Source organism: Molothrus ater, chromosome 3 (assembly GCF_012460135.2).
Source record: "Molothrus ater isolate BHLD 08-10-18 breed brown headed cowbird chromosome 3, BPBGC_Mater_1.1, whole genome shotgun sequence".
NCBI lineage: Eukaryota > Metazoa > Chordata > Aves > Passeriformes > Icteridae > Molothrus > Molothrus ater.
The window spans coordinates 21,942,339-21,966,870 of NC_050480.2; the positions used below are offsets into that span (position 1 = coordinate 21,942,339).

General features: G+C 39.4%; 1 protein-coding gene across 1 annotated transcript in view; it reads right to left on the reverse strand.

Annotated features, from left to right (window-relative positions):
• Positions 1-24,532, reverse strand: part of RPS6KC1 (ribosomal protein S6 kinase C1) — an 85,086-nt gene that overhangs the window by 55,150 nt on the left and 5,404 nt on the right. Inside the window, exons 3-7 of the mRNA XM_036380488.1 lie at positions 20,809-20,929; positions 13,697-13,812; positions 11,653-11,746; positions 7,925-7,984; positions 6,774-7,136 (exon numbers count right to left, since the gene is read on the reverse strand). Coding sequence (XP_036236381.1) covers positions 6,774-7,136; positions 7,925-7,984; positions 11,653-11,746; positions 13,697-13,812; positions 20,809-20,929 — 754 coding nt within the window. The remainder of the gene's footprint in view (positions 1-6,773; positions 7,137-7,924; positions 7,985-11,652; positions 11,747-13,696; positions 13,813-20,808; positions 20,930-24,532) is intronic.

The window sequence follows — 24,532 nt, forward strand, 5'->3', positions numbered from 1 at the left end:
AGATTCATAAATCCTGACAATCTAACAGTACTCATATTTATGTATTAAATGCAATTCATATGTACTTTTATATACTCCTATGGGAAATGGTATTTTCCCCAAGCACTCACAAGAATCTCTAAAACAGACAAGCCAGCAGCAGGCCTTGAAGAGATCAAACCCATACTAGTCCTAGACAGCGCTGAAGCTAAGGAAGCTATTTTAAGATACTGGAAGAGTTAAGAGGAAAAGAGGACAGGAAAAGAGAAGAAAAGAGAGAAGCTGTATATGCAAGAACTGTTTGGGAGAGAATCAGAGCACTGATTATCATGCAGCATCATGCCCTTAAACCTATCTATGCAATTTTTCTATTCCAGTAATTTGCCTCAATTCACCTACAGTGCCTAAGGCATTGAATTCTGCAGCCAGAAACTTCAAATTTCTCACCTGCGGACAGCAGCGGCACTGTACCCTAATCAGTCTGCCCTGTCTACCCTGCATGCTGCAAGAACTGTGGCAGCCCTACTGGGTCTTCTGATGGGAGGCAGAAACCCCACACAGCTACAGTCAAAAAAAGGTTCCTGCACTTTGCAGCTAAGTGTTGTGGCTAACAACAGCTGAGATAAAAGGCAGTGCAGGCTGGAAGAGATGTCTGTCAAAGAGGCCAGGCACAGGCAGCAGCCTGGCAAGGAACTGCTATGAGGAAAGACTCAAATCTTGGAAAGGTCAGAACAGCACCAAGTCAATGGAGCTAGCTGTGTCCCAAGAGGGAAGGAAAATGAGATTTCTAAGGCTCACCTGGTCACGTATTTATTAATTCTTTAACAGTGAATTAATGTTCACTGCTAAGTAACCACATTCAGAGTCATCTCTGCATCACACCCTACACACTGGCTTGCAGGTATTGCTACAATTCACTTTTACATGTATTGCAAGGCCCTAAGCTCTGCAGCATGTACTAAACCTCATACCTTTATCAGCCTCCTGGTGGAGAGAAGTCCTGCAGTTTAAATGGAACTCTGCCTTAAGTGTTCCTTTACATAGCCAAATCTGGCTGCATTTATACAGTAACCAGTTTCTGGCATTAACTACATTCATTAACCATACTTTACTGGCACATGCTGTATTTTACTGCTTTGCCACAATGAGGTGTCTAAACCCAGCACCTCCACATAGGGAATGACATCACTCAGGGTAGTCCATCCAGTACCTACTGCACAGTGAAGGATCTACAGCACTGATGTGCTCTGAAGCTCTGTGTGGTCTGCAATGGGCTTGGAGACAACACATTCCAATTATGAACAGTTCATAGTCCATACTAGCATGTGTTTCAGCATCACTGGTAGCATGGTGAGATGTGACTTTTTTTTCTGTTAACCATCCACAGTATTTCCAAGATCCATTCTTATTCCAGCTGCTTATCAACTGATAAGTCCTGTCACACACTTTTCTTCTGAAGCAGCAGCTGTAATTTCAAGGTTGTATGAAGCACTAGAAGGGAAGGGAGCACTTTGTAGCATTGTTCGGAAAGCTCAGCCCAAACAGTTCTACAAGCAAACAGGTTGAGTGATAACACACCATAGGAACACAGAAGCCTAAGGTCAGGGCAGGGGGAATGACACTTGCATTGGTCATCCCATCACCAACCTTCCCTGTGGAGTTCAGCACAGCTCTGAGGGTTTCCCTGCAGACATCAGCTCACACCCCAATTCACCTTCTCAGAACACAGGTCTGTTGTTTCCTTAGAGACAGTGCCACAACCAGACACATCTGCTGGATAGCTCAGAAACTGTTAACATCAATGAGGAACACTACTCGGAGGCCTTCACGAGTGAAAGGAATTTAAAATAGCTACTATGTGGTAACAGAAGTTGTCTTCACAAGTGCCATTCAACAAACAAGCAAAAGGAAGCCAGAAATGTGCTGGTGGAATGCCATGGCTGTTTCCCTTTTCATAAAGTACTGTCTTCTTGGCATTCTGTCAAGCATGCTCCTGTTTGCATCCCTGGCTCCATCACAAGTTCAAATCATAGCCCATCATAATCCCAGTAATTAGACACAAGTTGGTTTGTTTTCAGTATATCCAAAAATATCGTCTAGTTGTCCAAAGTATTCCCAGCATTTCATTGTATATGCATTTCTGGGTTAAAAGTCGAAGTCATTTTAGCAAGGTTCCAGTAATTTGTGTAATTTTTGTTCCAGCTCTGTTTACTGGATAAACATTAAAATAGCACAGAGCAGTGCAAAACTGACATTCACAGCCTGCTTTCAAAGACACCCGCAGCTTAGTCAGAACTTGTGGATCCCTAACACAAAACAGAGGTACCTGGAAAACAGCTTGTGGCTGCTGACACTCCAGAGGCATCACATACTTCATGCAACAAGGTTCATGCTGCCTAAACTAAATCAATGTTCATTCTGCCCAGCCACAGCTGCTACACATGTGAAAATAAACATCCCAAAACTCCGATGGAGTAAATGGGTCGTCTCCCTTCAGATGTTAATGTGCAACATGGACAGACCAGCAATGAACACATTTGGTTTCTAAAACACATGGAAGAGATCTTGTACTTTTCTACATGAATTAGGCTGGCCAGGTTGTGCAGCATTCTTGCTTCTTCACATGCCTGAAGTTCTTGAAACACAGCAATAAGCAGCAGTGTTAACTCTGTTCATCACACACCTCAGACTGCCCAGAACCATAATGGATATAACTAAAGAAAGGCTGCTGTTGTAAAAAGAGGAGCAGGACTCCCCTTCTTTATTACAAAAAAAACTCTCCATAATTTCAGCCTCGTGATCTGCTTCTTCCTAACATAAACTATGCCCTATACCAAAGTCAGGGAATGCACTACTTTGCATAAAACAGAGTTAACTTCCAGCTAGAAGTCGGTGGCTTGCTATTGATTAGTGCATTTTTTTCCATCTCTAGGCCTGAAGCAATGCACTGACCTCAAAGTGCTCTGACATGCTAACAAAACAAAGGAACAGCTATAATTGTGAGCCAAAGTTTCTATCAGTTAGCATACTCAGTATGCTTAAAAAGGCACAAAACCTTGAATTCTAGAAGGTTTCAGCTCCTAGAGAATTGTTCAACCATCCTACACAACCTGTCTTCCAAAAGCTTCCAAACCCTGCATGCAGCAACGCCCAGAAAAGACAGAGGAGCAGCAGCATTGGTACATATTCAGAAGGAAAAGCAAATTATGGCAGCTACTCCCTGTCACTGCAAGCAAGGCAGCTCTGGTATACACGAAATAGGAAGGCGCAAAAGGTTCCAGGGCTACACTGCCAATCCAAGATTTCATCCTTCCCACTGACAACTGGTTAATACTAAAGATGAGTATGGAACAGAAGTAGGCCAGACATGTATAAGGAGCAGATGCCCAGAGTCCAAGGTATACACCAGTCTCTGAGCACGCAGGCTTTCCCCAAGGGACACAAATTGGGTCTCCTGGCAGGACTATAAACAGGACATGAAAGGATTTAGTACTAAACTCTGGAAGAGACTAGCAAAAGAAAATACATGTGCACCTTGCCCAGAATAATTAACACCACTGTACTGAGAGCATGTGCACAGAGCAGAAAACAAAGTCAAGATGGCCATTTCTCAAATATACAACACCTGCCTTGCCCAACACTGGTGCCAGCAGCTCAGAGAGCTGGAAAATCATCAGGAATATAACAGGCTCAAGTGTGCTCAACTGCCTGTAGGGAAGCCACCTACCTCAAGCTAACCAGCATAGGTCTATAAACCTGCAGCACTGAACTTTCCCGCGCATGGTTTTGTCGAGCAGATCTTGTGCTGAGCCTAAAGGAGCGACTGGTGCCGGACACAGCCTCACGCCCCAGACCCAGCGAAGCAGCTCACAGAGGCGCTGCACCTGAGCGAGTGCTCTGCCTCAAAAGCCAAGCTGGAAGCACAGAGGATGGGCGGCATTCCTTCCCCCATCTCCGTGCGCTGCTACAACCGCCCGATTCCAAGTCTCGGGTGGCAATTTCTATTTCCTTGCCGCCACCTCGTGGCCAAGGTCTGTATTCCCGTGTCCCTGCATTTTCCAGGGAAAAAGCCACCTGCAGAGGCTGTACACAGAGACAACGGCACTGCACAGGTGGGTAAGGCTCGATGAACACTGTGTTTCACTCTCAGCTGTTACAAAGTCTTATTTACACTGAAGAGGTGCAAAAGAATCGGTGGCAGACGACCAGAAGCGTTTTGTAATAATTGCACCATCCTTATCTTTGAAAGGAGTATGTTATTATCCATGTGAAATACATAACTAGGGGTGTTTAAATAACAAGTGATTAGGTAGAAGAATTGTGGGTTTTTACTGCAATATACATTAAATGTTCACATAGTTATGCTAAACACACTGCCTTCACAAAGCAGCTAGATTAGAAAGTTTTGTTTGGGTTTTTTTTTTGTTGTTGTTTGTTTGTTTTTACTGTCCTCATAGATCAGGAGATGGCACATTTTTAAGAAGACATTTGGACCAGCCCTGCCATCATGAAGAGGGCAACAGTGTCTCTCCCCCAGCTTTCATAGGCTTCAAGGAGAATGGGACAAAATGAGCTGGATCTACCCAAATCTAGTGTGAATGCCCAAAAGAGAAGGAATATTCCTTCACAGCCATGCAGGGTAACACAGAGAAATGAAAAAACAGCTGGCTGCTAGGAACCACCCTGTGTACAATTATCCCAAGGGATAAGATGCTACCTAAAATGCAACTCATTCCCATTAATCTCTCTTGTGTGCAATACAGATACAATGTCAGGGACTGCAAAGAAAAAGGTGCTGGTGTTGGTTACATGTTTCTTCATCCATCAGGAATGCTGACACACACCACACAAGTAACCATCACCACAAATTTATTAATAACTCCCACTGCACTGAGTGACATCAAGAAAATCAGGCAGAATATCACAATTTTCTAAAATTCCTTGAATTTCTTCCTAGCCTGAAAAGCAGGGATAAGTGGGTGATAGAAAAGGATTAACAGTTTTCTGAGGCAGCTGGAAGAGTGGCTAGACAACAGCAAAGAAGAAAAAAATCCTTGGAGGAAATTTTGGTACATATAAAGAAGAAATTCAGCCTACTCTGGTTGAACAAGTCCATATGCATGAGTTGAGCAAGTCACCTATATGCAAAAAAGTCTTTCACAACTTTAAAGCAAACATATTACCCTAAGGATTACCATGAATTCAAAGCAAACATGTTTAACCACTGCCACAATTCAAGTATACACGGTAATTACCACAGCAAAACTGATGGGTAATAGACTGACTTGTTTTCATGCCCTAACGGTTTGAAACTGTTTAATAAAGAAAGCTTTTGAAGTTGAAGTTTGAACTGTCAGTTCAAAACAGCATCATGGCAGCCTTGCATCATGGCTGGCAGACAGAAGTGTTTATGACAAAATCGGATATCCTTCAGAAGATCACAACTGAAAGGCCCACAGGTCTATGAAAAAGTGTGCTTGCAAAGAAAGAATAGCTGGGCTCTCCAAAAGAAGACTGCCAGCATATTCAACACTAAGAATGAAAAACATTTTGACAACACAGGCAAGGAAAGGAAGGATGCTATTGAAAAGCCACAACAAGCAGCAAAGCAGCAACCCTACTGACATCACTGAGACTTGAAAAGAGGTGGATTTACTTTTGCCAAAAAGTATAAGACACTTTAAGCAAAGGCTATGCACATATCTTGGCTCACACCTCTAGTTCCCATCAGTAACCTACCCATTATTTTTTGCCAGGCCCTATTAAATCAGCTCAGCAGGTAATTTCCATTGCTAGAACTGTTCAGAAGGTCTGGACCACTGCTGTGCATCCCACTGGGATGCAGCAAAGGCTTCTTGCTTGTGTGTGTTTGGTACATTCATGTCTAAGTCCAGATCTGGAGCAGCAGAATGCACCTGTGCTGTACGCTGTCAAACAAAGGCACAATTCTAATCTCACTCATTTGATCTGTGTGGGACAGAAGCACAATACACAGACCCTGAATTCACTCCAGGAAAGAACAAATCTTTCCCTGTACTTTATAGTTTTAAGCCACTGTTGGACAAAACACAGATTACATGAGGTTATACTTGAGATTCTCAAGAGAGAGAAAGGAAAAAATTTTCTTCCTTACTGATAAAGAGCAAGGAGGCAGAAATTTGTATGTAGTTGCAACCAGTCTATTAACACCTTTTGCAGACATATATTGACAGACCAAAGTCTTTTGAAAAGGTAAAAAAACCCCTGTTCTCCTCTAGCAATACAAACATATAAGTTTCTATGCATCCTTTAGCTAGAAAAGGAGAACAGTTTAATGAAAGAAGCAAGAGGCTGTGAGACAAGAGCAATTCTAATCCTTTTGTGATTGGGAAGTTAACCTGAGTCTGCCTCTTCCCAAGCGTAAAATGGGGATAATTAATCCTCACTTAACCATGTAAATTAAATAATGTTTCAACAGTGCTGCAAGTGCCACATATTAATTAATGGCTAGGCAATAAAAAGGAAAGAGGCAAAAGTGGAGCACTTTGCTACTTACCTGCAAGTTGAAGGTTGTGCTGCAATTCTAACAGAGGAGATAGTGGCACTTGGAAGATGAGACCCTAAATTATCATTCCGTCTTAGAGAGAAAAGTTTCTCTCTCTCTCACATGCACATAGCTATCAAGTACATGAAAGCCAAGCGCATGTAACTCTGCATTTCAGATCACTTCTCTACAATTCAGTAAGCTGCTGTTAGCCATGGAAATGTCATAAACATAACCAAGGAGAAGACAAACATCATGAGAAGATCCATACCTTGAACACCTTCCAGAAGCAGATCAACCCCCTTCCTATAAAAGCTTAAGGCAGTTTCATAATCTTCCTCTTCCTCCTTCTTCAAGGCCAGTTTTATTAACTCGCCTGCTTTCTCCAAGTAATCTTGTTTGCCTGGCTTGGATTTTAAGCTTCCAGTAAATAAACCATGGCTTTCCTTTTCTCCTTCAGGTTTGCTCCACTCCTGCTCAGATGCCAGCGTGCTTTGGACTGGGGGCTCAGAAGTAACACAAAGGCCAGCAGCTCTACTGGGAGAACTTTGGTTGGATGCCATTCCATCATCCACCTCGGCGAGAGAATCTACATCGACTGTCAGAGAGATCAGGTCACTGTCACTGGAGAAGCCTGGAAGTCAGAAAGGCATCCATTACTCTGGATTGCTCATATATCTTAGAAGCCTTCAAAATTCCTTAGCCCATTCAAAGATTTAGCTCTTTTCACTTATGCAGTTTCCTCAGAATACCCACAGAAACTCCCTGATTGCAATGCTACCTCTAAAAAAATTTTTTGTACCTATAGAAACATATTTTTAAAAGTTAATGACAAACTCTGCAAAACAACCATTCTTCATTTCAGTACTGGGAATTAAGAGACCAACATCTAACACCCAACTTAAACTTCCAAAGCAGCTTACCATTGGGCTCCAGGAAATTACAAAACTAAACCTGTGTGACAGGAGCCAAATTACTGTTGCAAGAAATCCCAACATACTGTTTATAATCAGCAAGATGAAGTATCCTCAAAACAGTAAATTAGGAGTTTGAATTTACACAGTTACTGTCAGCTTATGCATCATGCAGTACTCAGATCACATGTAATACATATAATCTTCCTTCATTGCTAACACATGGTAAAATAAATTACTTAGCACCTCTTTCATCACTCAGATCTGAGCTAACACATTTTATTTTACATTTGCCGTAAGTCACTACACCCATACTGCAAACTGACCTTCAGTATCTAAACCACAGGTACTTTTCATGGTTATTTGGGAATAAATGGCAACAAAGCTATTTTACATATATACCATTTCATTCTGTAAGGATTATCATCCATAAAAGGCATTCATTCAATTAGGGTTTTCTGATGATTTAATTCCCACAAATGTAATGGAGACAACTTCCAGATCTCACCTCCACATTCCGATTGGCTCGTAAGTGTCACATCATCAAGCCCACTTAAATCCTTTCGAACTGAAAAGAAGGACAAAAATGTTTCTGACACCCATATGTACAACAGATTACTTTTGCCATCAGAATGAAAATACATGACCCTCCTATAAGTAAAAGTATATAATATGAAACTGCTCTTTGACTGGCTATCAGAGATACCTATTTGTTAACACACCATTAAAAATAGGTATTAGGTTTGCCATTTCTCACTGCTTCCAAGATTCAAAAAACAAAACACAGGTCCTTGCTTGGATAGGGGATTATTCGAACCTCACACTCCACCTCATTTCACCAACAGCAAGACCATAGTCCCTATCTCTCTCTGCTCTGACAATTTACAGCTAAGGAGATGTAAAACAAGAAAGTTTTCAAGCTGGGACCTACACACAAGGGAAAAAAAAAAAAAAGCCAGCTTTCAGTCTCAAAAACGTCATTCCAGAATAGTACTCTGCATGAGACATATGGAGCAAGCCACAAATTTGGCAGTGCCACCTGGATATCAAGTAGCAGTTTGTTTTATCACCTTGGCACATGTACCCACTGAGGCAATAAAACAGGCAACAAGGTCAAGACATTTAGCTGTTTGCATGCACAGAGAAAGTAAATTCTGAGCTAAAACCTGCTGTCTGCTTTCTCCTATATTATTGTCAGAGTGATGAGTTTAACCACGTTTCCAAGTAACATATTCTGACTTATTTTCAAAAAGTATATAGCAGCAGCTAGAAGCTGACTCAAAGGCAACTAACTCCACCTTTCTTTTACATTTTGCAGCTGTAAAGTTACAGGAGTTTACAATTCATGGAAGAGGAGTAAGAAGGCACTGTAGAAATACTGCTTTTCCAAAAGCCAGCAGTTCCTTAACATGAGCGAGAGGAAAAAGACATGAAGGACAACAAATTACCAGCTACTCTTTGTCTGAAAAGCAAGGGACAGTGATACTTATGACACTATACTATACTACTTGAGAGGAAGGGACAGGGTGCAGAGGAGACAATGTTCCTGATCTTCTCATGGAAGGGCCATAAAGGGAACTGTACAGGCAGAGAAGAAAACTGTGTAGCCCTCAGTCCTGCAAGAAAGAAGAAAAACAACAGAAAAGCTGGAAGAGGGCAGAGGATTCGTTAACTAGCATAATAATAATGGGCCATTCACCTGCTCAATTTAGGGGCAGCAATATCAAATTTGGGGGTGGAGAACTGAGCATTTATTAAACATCATTTAGAGGTACCAGGTGATGAAAGCAGATCTGATTGATGGAAGAAGAGTGCAGAAAGAAACCATGAATGGAAAAGCTGGGGGTTTTGGAAGGGTGCTCTGGGCACTCAGACAAGATGAATTAGAGCCCATCCACAGAGCAGATTTCACAGAGACTCAAGTTCCCCTCCCTACAGGCCAAACAAAACCACGTTTGCTCTTGTCTTGTAGCCAAGTGGACCAAAAGCTCTATGAACACAGCTAGCATGGCACAGAGCCTGAGCTAATAAACTTTTCTTTAGGTCAGGTTTAGAGCCCAGAGCTGGCACCACACAACTATAGTCATGGGGTTTCCAGTCAGCTTATGGGGTAGGAAACATCTCAAGCACACAAGATTATTTCTGGGAAGATAATGTGTACATGGTAAAACAGAAGGAGAGAGGAAAAAAGAGAATGAAAAAAAATATATACTTCCTGATGAAGTTCTCAAAAGAATCTGGTAAGTTAATTAATATAGAAAGATTTATGATGAGCAAGTGGGACATCTGAACATCATTCAGTGTACACAGAGAAGACAAAATGACTGTTTATCAGGACTATAAGATGAGAATAATGATGCTGAAATTGAACACAAATCTCTGTACTAGTCTGAAAAAGGTATCTGAAAAGTAAACACAGTTTCCAAAAACTGGTGGAAAGCCTGGGTAACCTGGCCTCTTGAAAAGCAGATTCCTACAAAAGCATGAACTGCCAAACTCCTTTTACAAGCAACATAATTGTTGCTTATTTTGGTACAAAAACATTCCTACTACTGTCAATTTGCATCTTCCACCATTAATGTGAACACCTTCTGCAAAATGAACTTTGTCTGGAAAGAACAGATAAAAGTGAGAAAACACAACCCACCCTTAAAAGCAAACAGCAGCACCTGTTAAGGGATGGATTTGCTACTTCTAAGTACAACAGCTTGAAGAAGCAGTGCCCACGTGGAGGCCCTTGCATACCCACAGAAGGTGACAGAGTGAACCAGCCACAGTTAACTGCCATAACCAGACTGGGAAAAATCAGCTGCAGGCAGGAGGCTGTGAGGAGAGTCAGGGAGAGGACTCAGGGCCGAGTATTGCCACTGCCATCTAGAGGTTTTAAAGACAGACGTTCCTTCTGTCCACAGCCTCCTGCCCACCAAAATCTGCTTTCAAACATAAGACAATGTGAGCTGGAAGACACATAGGTTTTTAGAAAATGTAACTCCACAAAATTCACATTCAGCATGTTCAACTCCTGTGCTCATGGTTGTTCCAAGGATCCCGTAAAAGCCCTCCAGCCGATTCAGAAGGGTATCAAAGAATTTTTCTACTGTACAGCATTTTTTCTTTTCAGTATTTTATCTGACATAAAGGAAGTGGTTTTCTTCTGCTAAAAATGAGGCCCTTGTGAATAATGAATAGAAATGTTCACATTAAGCACTTTTAGAAGCAGTCTATTTTATAGGGCACAGTGTAAAGTGAGTGCATTGTCAGAATCTGAAATGTTAAATTTCACAGAAATCATTAAAACCCTTTAACACTAGTTAGTGCTATTTATCATAGCTCCCCTCTTCAACTAAACAATTACATATAAACACATATATTTATATATAAACATATGTTTTATATATAAACATAAACCTATATGGTTTTATATATAAACAACAACAACTTCTATACTTTTCCCTTCACAGAACAAAATATTGTGGGGACATTAGTTCATTAACATCATAGAAGGTACTACAAAATAAAATGCAAAGCTCATTTCCTATGTAGAATATATTGTACGACTAAGAACAAAGTTATTGACACAGAGAGATCCCAGGGACAAGTCATACAACCTCAAGTGAAAAAAATTAACCAACCACTGTCAGAAGACAAAACCCATGTTTTGTTCTGCAAGGATTGCTTTATCAAAGCAAATTCTATGTCAGAATGATCAGATTCCCTCCTAAAGAAGCTTAACAAGTGTTTGTATAATAATGTGGATTTATACATGAGTGCTAAGCAATTCCAAAGGAAAACTTAAGAGTTGAAGAAGAATTTCATAGAAATCACAAGGACCAAGCATAACTCAGAAACACATAAATATCTAAAAGATTGCATGGTACACATAAATGCTTAACTGACTCAGCCTAGAGGCAGGCAAGAAGCTCCAGTACAGTATTTATTTGGGCTGACTGACCCTTCCTTACAACTCTACTATTATTTAGTGCAAGTGAACTGCCCCTAAAAGTGTCACTAAAATTACTCTACATGTGGTATCCAAGTCAGCATTACACCTTTAGAATGAAACTTCAGCTCTGCTGACCCAAATTTCTCTCTTGCCAATCCCAGCTCAGCATTTTTGCCATAACAAGCAAACACAAACTGGAGGCCAATGCTCCATGAAGAAATCTGTCACTTGCCATTTACGAGCTGCTTTAAAACAGATCATGCCATGAAGTTATGTGGGAAGAGAAAGCAAACCTTCAGAGCTGCAGTCAGACAGATTGTCAGTCAGAGAGTCAGACAGAGGCTCAACAGGACCAATCAACTCAGAGCCATCATGCACCTCTCCACCCTGAAAAAAAAAAAGAGGCAAAGGAATTACTCAGCTGCTGTGCTCTTTGGAAATTCTCATTGTATAGAAGTGATAGCCAAAATGATATTTCCTAATCAGTGAGTGCTCCATTACTTTAGAGTTAATGAATTGAATTAAACCATATAAGCCTGCAAAATTTAACAAGGACTTACAGTTAAGCCATGTTTGGTTGCCACAGACTGACTAGGTATCTAAATATTTAGCCTACTGCAGGTTGAGAATTTTGAACCACACAGACCTGCACACCCAAGTCTAACAGAGAGAGAATAACAGTGCTCCTGATCTCTTATGTCACATGTAGTCTGTGCCCTTCAGTGGTGCTCCCAAGCACAGGACTGTCTATCAGACTAATGTCCCACTCATGACCCACTATCTTGAGTTCAGTCATAGCTGAGACTTCACAAAGATACAAGGAGGACATTCCTCTCCAAGCCTGAAAGGAATCAAAGCTAAGAGAAGTAGCAATAGCATTAGAAACCACCTAAATATTTCAGTGCTTTCTTAAATTTCTGCTTCACATCATAGGTGCACACTTTCCATGCCACTTTAACCAAAAGTGCACCATTTTCAAAATCATATTACAAACAGGCATTGCTAATCTGTCTTGAACCAGCCCAGCACATTTTCACACAAGCCAGCTCATTCTTCTGGAGTTTATAGCACACAGATGAACAGAACACTCCCTTCAGATGTTTCTAAGAATTCATTGTCCAAGTCTCTCTCTCCACAGCCACAAAAATCTGAAAAGGAACAAACCACCCATGGGTAGAGCTAAAAGCACACAGGCTGAGCTGGTGACAGACCAAACCTAAGGCTCTCTTACAGGAAAGCATGACACAACATCAGCTAACAAATGAGCCTAAATTATTGCATTTGCATAACCCCCCTTGAAGACATAGTTTGTCCTAAAAAACATTGGTTTTCTAGTTTTATTCATTTCCCTGCAAAGCCAGAAAAGGTCCATTGGGAGACTAAAACTAACACTTTTATTAAGCAAAGGAAGGAAAGAGAGGTCTGAAAAACTACCCAAAACCACAGAAGTATTTCCAAAGAACTGAAAAAATGCAAATAAACCAAAAAGCAAAATAGTCTAAACTCGGTCTCCCAGTCATTTATTGACACCAAAGCTTAAAGAACATTATTTTAAGTATTTTAAAGAACACTGCAATAACTTCATCATGAAAACAAGTGAAGAATCTTAATTGATAAAATTTTGCTCTTGCATATAGATATCATTTAAATATACTAAACACATTAATATGCTTAAGTCTCATCTCAGCCAGATGAACATTTCCTTAATTCTAGAGAGTTACTATCACGGGTACATGTAAATTTATGCTTATGAGTTTGCAGTACATTAGGCTAAGCTACTGAAAATAAAGAGGTTTGAAGGAACTATTGAACAGAAACTGCTTCAGCTGTAATAAAGAGCAAGTCCATATCAATGTACTGTCCTAAAATTTGTTTTGGAGACTGGTTCTCACAGCACTGTACAAGCAGCAGGTTGGACTAGGTACACGCTGAATTTGTTGCTGTGGACCTAAGTCCACAAAGACCATAAGGAACCAGAGTAAACAGTCTTCACTCCTTTGGTTTGAAACTATAAACACCTACTGAAAATACAGGAACAGTGACAATATTTGTATTACTTCCCACTGGAATTTATCATCACAAGTTCTGCTCAGCATTCAATAAAAAAAATTCAAATCTCTTCACCTGAAGTTCCTGTAAAACTTTCCACCTTGTAGAGGTGTGGCATGGGGTTTTTTTAAAGCCACATTTCCAGGGTGAGCGGAAAAGCCCCAGTCCCTTCACAAAGCATGTCAGAGCAGCTCACTGCCATTCCGTGGTTTATAAAGTAAAGCAGAATCAGCACTATACTTCAGTCATGTCAGTAAGAAGCAAATACTTCTGCAAATACCAACCAACCTTAAAAAACTCTTCCAGCTGTTTGCTGTTATAGAGAGCAGGGACGTTGGCAGAAAACTGCAAGAGATCTTCAGCACATTGCCTTCTTTCTTCAATCACAGTTTCATCAAATCGCCCTGGAACAGACACACAGATTGACAGCTTTAGAAATAACCACACATTTATTTTGCAATAACAACTACAATGAAAGAAAACAAGCGAGACAAAAGCAACCTTCTGGAGACAATGCCCTGAGTCTATGAAAGTCACTCCAACGCTTCAGGAGAACATAGCAAATCTTCAAACTTCCTATTCTCAATTGTCCCTAGAGTCCCGTCTTCTGCAATCCGCTCGGATGATGAAAGCTGGCAGCTACGACAAGAATCCTTCGCCCTCTCATCGTAAGAATATGTGAGGCAACACTCTTGATTAGCCAAGAGACACTAACGGATGTCCAGTGTTATCTGACAATAAATGATACATGCACAATTTGACAATATGCCAGTCAGTGTCAGCCTTGATTATGGCCCAAATCCTGTAAGGAGCTGAGCAATCTTCACGTATTCTCAAGAACAACGCACAATATGAGCGGGTAGTAAACAAAGTATTGCTAAAAGCCCCCAAACAGATCTTCAATTCCAAGGTGCCATTTATGGAGGAGACAAAGTGTAGGGGAGATGGTGAAGCCCTGCTACCAGACACTGAAGCTTTCCTCTGAAGTAACTCCATGCAGACAGGGTCTCATCTCCTTCTGGATTCAAGAGGTAAACAGAGCTGGAAGCAGCTCATTTACTAAAACGTATGATCATTCCTTTTTCTCTACTCAGCACCCAAAACATTCCAATTAGAAAAAACATACTTAAAAACAATCCCACAGTTCACCTGAAGAGATTTGCTTCTCAGGAGAAAACCCTTGGGTTGCTACCTTAAATTCACATCCTTCACAATTGCACGCAACTTATTTTAGCTTTTTATATCAACATCACTTTGTTGTTGAAACAGTTACAAGTTTACAAAAGAAAAGGGGCAGAGGTTAACAGTAATAATTGGAGGAGAATAGAACAGATATTGCAACAGCTATACAGAGGGGGGAAAAAAGGACTGGGAAGACAAGTTCAAGAAACAGTACTGCTATAACAGCATGACCAGAAAAATAAGAACCACCTGTGACAGCTCTGTGGCATTAACCTTTGAAGAGGACAAAAGAAACATTGAATACAAAAGCAAAATTCATTTATACTTAGAGCAAGCAAAAAAATAATCCCAGAAGAAAGTATCAAAGCAGGATTCTTTCCAGAAATTCTTCAAGTAAATAGCTCCTGCCCATGCGGTATCAGAAAAAAGAAAATAAAACTAAAAAGACACACACATACTCACAAGATCACAAACAAAGCTTTTAGAGCTTATTTTTCCCATGAAAGAAAAGAAAAGACATCATTGGGCTAATTTTCAGCTGGACTGGTTCCGTGCCTTGCCCACCCTGCCGTTTCAGTTGTACAAACAGGAGCAGCTGCACAAAAGAGTGAGCAACAAGCAAGCAGAAAGAAGGCAAAAGCAATGCTACCACCGTGAGTGGGAACATTGAAATCAGGCCCTATTAAACTGCTCACCAAACTTCCTAAGTCTTCAGAGCAACACTGGGGGTGCATTAGGGCTCTTGGCTCATTACATGCAAAATTGGACGTCATGGAAAGAAAACAACTTCCCTCAGCAAAGCACAGCAGCATGGGCCAGCTAAATGAATCTACAAATTCACACAAACGCTGTTACAATGCAGTAGAAAATCAATGGTGAAGAAGTAAACACCTAACAATACCAGAAACAGAAAACTTCTGCAAGAAAAAAATTCTGTAAGATATTTTTCCTCATTTCTCATGAATCTCTCCCTTTCATTTAATCAAGCTCAATAAAAACGAATTTTGCTTATTTACATCTTCTCAGTATCTCCACTGGGCACCAGATAGGGCACATCAGGACCAGCAGGCTGGCCAGTGTGCATTCACTGATTGCCAGGCAGCTGCAAACCTCACAGGTATGAGCTGAGCCTGCCTGGCCCTCAGCAGCACCAAAACACATGCTCTCTTCTTACTCAGGTGCCATTTCACAGACTTTGCAGAAGTATAACTACATTTGCAACCACCTTCACTCTCAAATTTAGCTGGTATTAGCCACATCAGTAAGGGGTTTGACTTTTTAAAGGCACAATTACACAAGCCTTAGTTCCTTAGGACACTGAGCTAAAAAAATAGAAATAGATGTTAGAACAGAGCTGTTGAAACATTAGTCACTGTCGCATTTTCCAGCCCATTAGCATCATGATAGCATCAGAAAAACTGCTTCTAGAACTAGAGGGCTTTAGGGGAAGGAAGAACATTATTCAGTACTGGTTCAGTTCACAGACCTCCCAGCATCTTGCTGGCAGTTTAATTCCCAGGCAGCCCTGCCCACCTCCTTCCTCCTTTTCCTTTTTTTGTACTTTCAAGCAATGCTGTATTGCTCAACACTTTCATTGTCACTCTTCTCAAGGAAATGCTCAAAGGTGCTTACACAGCCAGCTGACTCTTCCAACATTTCTGTCAGGATGTCATTCTGCATCTGAATCAACATTATTTCTGCTAGTCTTTACAATTCTCAGACATACACACACTTCATTATAAGAATCACATCTTTCTGATATTTGTAAGAAGTGTCAACTACAACTTCAGCATATAACACAGTTCTTACTCCTCCAGCAAGGATCCATTCAATATTTCCTATTTACATAAAAACCAAATGTAAGTTCCTGTTAAAAGAATCCACAATTAATTTTGTGGAGCAGACCTGAACAACTAAACACCCAGCAGAGTGTGTGTTCATGTTTCAGTCAGCTTCTCACAAGACTTCCTACTGTACATGGCACCAAATTCATAAACACATTATCTCATTCAGTGTCTTCAAATACAAAGAGCAGCCTTATGTGAGCTTTATAACGAAAATCATCTTTCTGACTCACTGCTAGCAAGTTATCAGTATCTGGGGAGGTTTTGTTTCTTTTTTAGTGGGTTGGGGGGTGTAGTATTTTTTTTATACTAGAGTACATTTCTGCAATTGCTAGATACAATACATGCAGATTTACCTACATGTTGGTAAAATGCCATGTATGGTCAACATATGGAAATACTTCCAATGTCCAACAACAACAAAAAAGAAGTAGCTTGAAAGTACTGAAAAACATTATGTTAAGGATAGGATAGAACAGCATATAACTAGGATAGAACAGTAATTATGTCCCAGATAGAGGTATCATAATTTTAGCAGCTGGATATGTTAGAACATTTTAGATTTCCACGATCAAGTTCACTGAGGTTTTTCTTATAAAACAAGTGGAAAATGTTCAAGTGAAGTACAGAGAAAGTCAGATGATTTCTTTCTCCCATCCAGAGCAATTTTTCTGCTTTGATACAAGCAGCTCTACTACAACAACATAAAAACACACACCCTTTGTAGCAAGTCTTTAGTTGCATGAAATATGGAAGCACAGCATGACACATTTGTTTTTAAATACATCTCAGTTCTCCACACCATCTCCTGAAACTCTGAATGCTGAACTGGAGATGCTCCTCAGCTTCAACAATTCTACTACAACAAAATTCAACTGTCAGAGCCAACAATGCCCATTTTGCAAACTGCACCCTCTGCAAACAACAGGTACATACATTATTTAAAGCACAGGCATCCAAAAAAAAACCAACAAAACAAAACAAAACAAAAAAAAAAACAAACAAACAAAAAAAAAACCAAAAAAACCCCACCAAATACGGACCAAAAAAAAAGCCAAAAAACCCCCCACCAGTTGCCAACAATTCTACTCACAAGTTTAATTAGAAACTAGTCTAAAAGCTGCAACAATTGTAACATTGCCACAGGGAAGCAATACTACAGAAATGGTCCATCAAAGCAGCATGGAAACAAAAGATCTTGAGAGAGATGGACCTTGCAGGTCATCACTAACAGAATGAGACTGAAAACGAGTTTTTCCAAACCTTGTTATCTATGAATATTGTATTTTTCCTCTAGTACAAAAAACCCCTTAGGATTTTTATTTTAAATTAAAATAAATCATATGGCAGTTACTGTGTGCAGAATTGCAATGGAAGGATACACAGTAAAATTTTGTATTGTAAATACAAAAATAATTCTTAAATTGGAGAGTCACATAGGGCTGTTCCTTTCAGTTATGTACCAATCATTTAAAATTTGTTTTTACATTACTCCAATTTTCTGTATTTTTCTGTGTCTAAGCTTCATTTAAATGTAGGGGGGTTTGCTTTCATTTAGTTTTAATTTCAAAGAGCTTTTTAATAAATAACTGCATTGAATGTTTCTGTGTATTTCCTTCTCTCACAAAGTACATTTCAGTCACTTTTGTTTACTAAATACAATAGAAGGATGTTTTTCAGAAGGGATTTCACTCAATTCTTCCCTTGCTTACAGAGCTAGTGTAAAAACAGCTAATTTGCATTTATAGCAATTTTAAATTATTTAAGACATTATTTAAGATACCTATACTCTCTTCCACCCTGATTTCGTTTTACCCCTCCCCTATTCTCCCCTATATGAATAGCTATCATATCTTCTACCTGAAGTTAAATTATGCCCTGCAAATACTAGCTTTGTAAATAATTTGTCCAATGAGAACTCTACTCTGTAAATCAGATTTAAAATAATCTCAGAATGAAACTAACACTATATGCTTTATTTAACAATTATTCCCCATGCTCTGACATAGCACCAAAACTTACCCCACTTCCAACTTCTTAAATAACCAAAAAAAAAATTACATGGAACTTGGATACAATTTGGCTGATGTGAAATACAATTTAAACCAGGAAATTCACCTAGCAGAGAGCCACAAAATCTGCATCAGAATTCAGCTTCATAGATGCAGGCCAACAAATGTGAAACATATTGGATGCTAAAACATACAATCTAAGCCACACAAAAAAAATTGGGAAAATAGCCTCTAGATGACCGCCCAACACTGCTAAAAAATGCCACACAAAGAAAACCTGCCAAAAGCAGCACTAGATATGCACAAAAAACCACCAAATACTGTCTGGGTGCTGAAACGTGCACAATACATCCAAACCATGCAAAAAACACGTATGGCAATAAACACAAAAACCAGACACAACACATGGAGCTGCAAATACACATAAAGCATGCCCTAGAGATGTGGTAAAAAAATGCCAAACAAGCTCAACACTAAAAATGCTAAAAATATGGGGAAGGGAAAAATAAGGATGTGGTAGCAGAATGCAAAAGAAAAAAAAAGACAAATCCATGCTGAAGTGTGCTGTATGTTTAAAAAACATATTCAAAACACATGGCAATGGAAAGCAACACTGCAGCAATGCCCAAAAACAAAAGGCTTTTTTTTAAAAGTTCAAGAAGCTTAGCAAAAAAAGAGCACATTGGAAATTCATGCCAAAAGACGCCAAACATACTGGACACCTGAAATACCACTGCAGTAATGCCAAACATACTGGGACAACACTGTAAGGACCAAAATCCACACCAAAAAACACACAGAAATCCCAGACCAGAAACAAGAGCATATGGCAGATGCATTTTAAAAAATGCCAAACATCCTGGACACTAAACCCCATGCAAGGTGCATAGAGAAGCCATGAACACAAATGAATGCTGATTAAAAAAACAAAACAAAGGAAAAAACCACCAAACTAAACCAACTTGTAAACATCATAAAAAAGATTTAATAAGCCCAAAATGCCTTAGGTTCTGAAAAGGATTTAATAAACCCAGAATACACCTCAGAAACAGAAAACCTCACCAAAAAGGATCTGGTGGTTGCATGCCAAAAAAAAACCACCAAACATGTTCAAAGATTAAAAACCATTAAAATGCCCAATGATAAATTGCACGTGGTAAATTCATGCTAAAAAGGCCCAGCAAATATACTGGATACACAGAAAGAATTCCACTGGCTAACTCATAAAATAATACACTGAAAAATCATACCGTGTATGTATGCAAAAAGAATCCACTAAAGAAATCCTGGACAGAAATAACATCTTAGCCATGCCCTAGGGACCAAAACCACACCTAAAAACAGTCCACACTGGAAACCTTTAACCCCAAAAGCACATTAGAAACCAAAAAGCTCATGCAAAACCAAACCAAATGTGCATGACAGATGCAAGTAAACAAATGTCAAACACTTGTTGACACTTTCAAAATACAGCTTTAAAATTCTTGGGAAAAAGGTTTCAAAAGCAGGTGGTAAATGTACACCAAAAGCAACAGTCAGCAACACTTTAGAAATGCCTCAGATACACTCACAGAGCATGCAGTATATGCATGCAAAAAAGATACCAAACATGCTGAACACACTAAAAAATTGTTGAAGAACACTTAAAAACACAGTGGATATTGTGTGATATATAAACATAGCTCCAGTTTGTGCTGAACATGAAGAACATACACTACAAAAAGGCGATTTTATAAACACAACACTACTAAAAATTGTGGTAGGTGGAATTCTGTACACTCACACCACTTCACTGGAAGTCCACCTATAGCTCATTGATAAGGACATACACATCAGGATGAAGTTAAGACCTACAAGAGCTAATTCCTTTTTGTCACTTGTTTCTCTGTCAGATTGTTTTGATGAAATATGTAAAACTGATCTCAACAGCCTAGCTAGATAAAACTGACAATTGCAATCACATTGCCACAATATTTTTTTCTGTAACAACCATTTAATACTTTAATACAGCTCATCACTAAAAATCAGACAGCTCATACATAAAATGGTTTTTTTGCTGTTCAAGTGCTGTTCACAAAGCTAATATAGACTTTATCCTCCTGAAAACAGGGAAAGTATGTTGTAAAGATACAGAACATATACATCAATAAGTATCTCAGCTACTATGTCTAACGTGGAGGGGAGGACATAAACTCTTATATATTACAAAAATAAATAAAAGCATCAAGTTATGATACCAGCACACATACAGGTCAAGTAGAAAAAGCACAAGGAAATTTTTCATCCAGCTACAAAACAAGATGTATTTATAGATATTGAGTTATCAAAGAATTTCAGCAGGTCAGGAAGAAATTATGCTTACCAAACACTATTGCTTTGGCAAAAGGTGGAAAGAGCTCTGTGTGTCTGCATAGGTTTTTATGAATTTGCCAAAGATCTTTGTGCAGTTTCTTAAAGTCACTGTATCTCTTCCAAACGATTATCTGAAGCAGAGAAACCAGAGAGAAGCATTAGTGAGGTTCATTGTTCATATTACATCACACCACAAATCCACTGGGTTAATCACATCAGACCACTAACTCCAGTAAATTTGTTTAACAAAAATATACAGTCTGAACTGCCAAGTGTAACAAGCATAAAAAAGGTCATTATCTGTCCCCAACCCACACTGTGGCTAACAACACCTCAGTGCATAGAGAAAAACTGAGTAAAAGCTGAAAGGAGGGCAAAGGCAGCACTGCTTCAGTCATTCTGAGATCCAGACCTACACAGGGAGCCAGTAAGAGAGGAAAAAATGCTGAACAGGAGTGTTGTACTATCCAAAATTCAACAGCACACTGTGCCTGGTGCAGCTGCAGGTGTGGGGAAGAGACACAACAGCAAAAGAGAAAACCAGGGAAGAGAAATCCCAACACAAGCAAGGGATTTTTAGGGACAATACATTAAGCACCCAGGACTAGAAAACAGCTCCTAAATTGTGTATGCAAAGTGTGGATCAGATGTAAATGCTAGCCTCCATCTTAAATGTTTTTTTGTAATAACACACCAAAAAAAAAACTATGTTCCTTTTGTAATCTAGACAAAAACTCCATCTTAGGAATATAAAGATGTCATTCCCTTTCCAGAAAGTACTCATCTCTCAGTCAGGTATCTACTTTATCCTTCTTCCATCCCATTCTTTCTATTCAAGAAAGGAGGAGAAGTCCAGTAGGAAAATCAAACCAATGAAAGAATTAAACAATAACACTAACACTTGACTGCTACTGGATTTGTTATCAGGATGAAAAGATATTAACACAGATTTTTTTTTTTATATCCTGACCTCCTTTTTGTTCAGATTCCCTAAGCCATCACAATAAACCTCAGCACTAATGTAAAGTGATTAAAGTAGAACAGAAGGGAAAAAACCAAGGAGAGTACATGCATTCTGCAGTTGATTCCATAGTTGCACCAGTCAAATGTCTCAATTAACTTAATACAACTAACCACAACTTTAAATATTCCCCATATTTATGAATGATTTAGAAGGTTGCCCTGTCATGAACAATCATAATTGAAAAAGTTTATATTTTTTTTCAAGCAAACCAGATTTAGAGCTAAGCAAAAGGTTTCGATTTAGAGCATTTCTGTATTGTTGTTTTGGGGTTTTTTTTTAATACTGCAGTCAGAGGCCTTCTAAGTTTCAGCAGATGCAAGTCCTACCTCCAGAACAATGTAGATATAAGGTAAGAGGATTCTCAACAGTGGACATGCAAAGCTTTAGTGTGGCAACACATTATCCACCTTATAAATTTAGCTATACTGGAACCAGCAGTCCTGATTCTGACTCCCTTATTGGCACATTTTCATTACTTAATTACAGCTGGTACTCCTCACACACAAGTGAGGAATCTCAAGAAGGCAAACTAGTCATTTTGCTATCAGAAATAATAATTTTTCAATGCTATACTTTTATCTAATCCAATAACCAGAGAGTGCATGATTCGCACTTCTTGAGCAGTGTGCATACAGAACACAAAATTGCTTAAGATGGTGAATTCTTTAAACATTGAGTTACTGTATCATCAGTACTTGGAAACAACATGAAAAGCTGCCAAAAAATACGAGCATGAGATTTCATTCCACTAAAAAAGCATTATTTTTCACTGCTACAAGTGATCACTCAACAGTCAAGAGGAAAAATAAATGTCTCTAAGTAACTTGCATAGCAAAAGCAGTCAAGGTTATCCTAAAACCTTCCAGAAGCTCATGGAAAACATGCCTTTGCATGCATGTGGCCCAGCAAAGTTAGCAAAGTTCTAACATCCTCATTAGAAATTAGAGTTGAGGAAGGACACATTGTACTTTGAGGCCCAATGAAGCACAGCAAGTATATCATAAAACATATGTTAGACTTGTAATGCAATAAGGTGCTTGTCATGGCGAGAGCCAGTAGATCTCTATTAACTCATGCAACTCATCTGTTCCACAATGAATAAGCCTTTCTCCTAAATGAAAAGGAAAAAAACCACCACAGGACTACCCTAGATGCAATTGCCTTACACACCACATTGCTACCATCAGGAAGCAAGGACATTAAAGTTAGGTCCAGTGGCCTTTCTGTATCTGCTATCCCCACACAAAACTTCACATTGATTGATCTATTTCATCCTTTCTAGAGGAAAGCCCTTACAAGGTTCTCTTCCTTCCTGCCCCAACAACAACAGCCAGGATTACACTGAGCTCTAACTGGCTGCAGTAGTAAAGATTTGTATCCCAAAGAGCAGCCAAAAGATGTGACAGAAAACTGGCAAGTGGAGTTGAGGTCACAGCGCTCAGCCTTACGAGCAGCTGTACATATGAAGAATGCATTCACATCACAGCAGTGGCATTAAGGACACCTGGAGGAGGAGGCAGGCACAGCTCACTGGTCCTACATGGACATGGGAAGCAGGTTGCATGAGACATATCCTTAAAGCCATGAGGTGGTCTTGTGCACAAAATTTCCCATTTAATTCCTCATTGAGCATTCTGGAAAACTGAGGTAAATTTATTTTCAGTGGGAGCAGGTTAAGGGCATATTCTTTTTCTTCCAAAGGCTGCCCACAGTTCTTTTTTTTACTGTAAGAGACCATGTAACAGAAAAGCTCTCAACATATGAGGGTTTCTGACTACAATTCTCCCTTATGTCAACTAGCATTTAGGATATTCCTTGCAATAACCAACTATTTTCAGATAATGCTTATAACATATTCACCCTGCATCTAACATGCTATCACATGCAGAATAATTAATAAGGTACAATGCAGGGTGGAAAAGGACAACTATTAAGAAGTTCATCTCATATTTATGTCCTCTTATTGTCGAGAGCATGTGAAACTCTGCATGGGTAACCTATAGCCACAAATCAAAGCAAAGATATGGTTTTGCTATTGTGTCAAAACTACTTAACACATATTCATGCAATACTCTAGCTGAAAGACACTTACAATATATTTTTCTGATGAATGGACTCATCAACAGCTCTTATAAAGTGCTTTTCCTCACAAATGAAGATTAAGGTAATGGCAGAATGTGCTCATGGATAGGTTCAATTCAGGAGTCTCCCTGGAAAAGGTGAACATCAAGCTACAAACTACAGTAATGCAGTTCTAAACTAGATCCATGATCATCTCTGATTCTGATAGGTTATTTTAATCTCTAGAGATTTAAAAAAATGCAAAAAGTACCAATGCTCATGCTTGCCTGATTCTCAAGATTTCAAAGAAAGATGCAGTAAAGGTGTGTTAGATGTATTAGCCAATTCAATGATGCAATGAATTCAATCATGAGCTCATCTTTCATCAGCTATGTAGGTTCTCCTCAGTTGTAGTAAGAGACTGCACCAGAAACTGAACATATGCATGTGTTACACAATGTCTGAAAAACCATAAGGTTGTGCTTTTGAGGGAAGATTTTGCAGGTACATAGTATAATAGTAACCATGTCAAGTCACTAGTCCAGGAAAAAATCAAGGGCAGGGAGGGGGAAGATTTCTTAATTAAAAAGAAAAAAGATCTACAATGCACACGCATGTGGTGTATTTTTCTCTCTCAACAAATGACTCC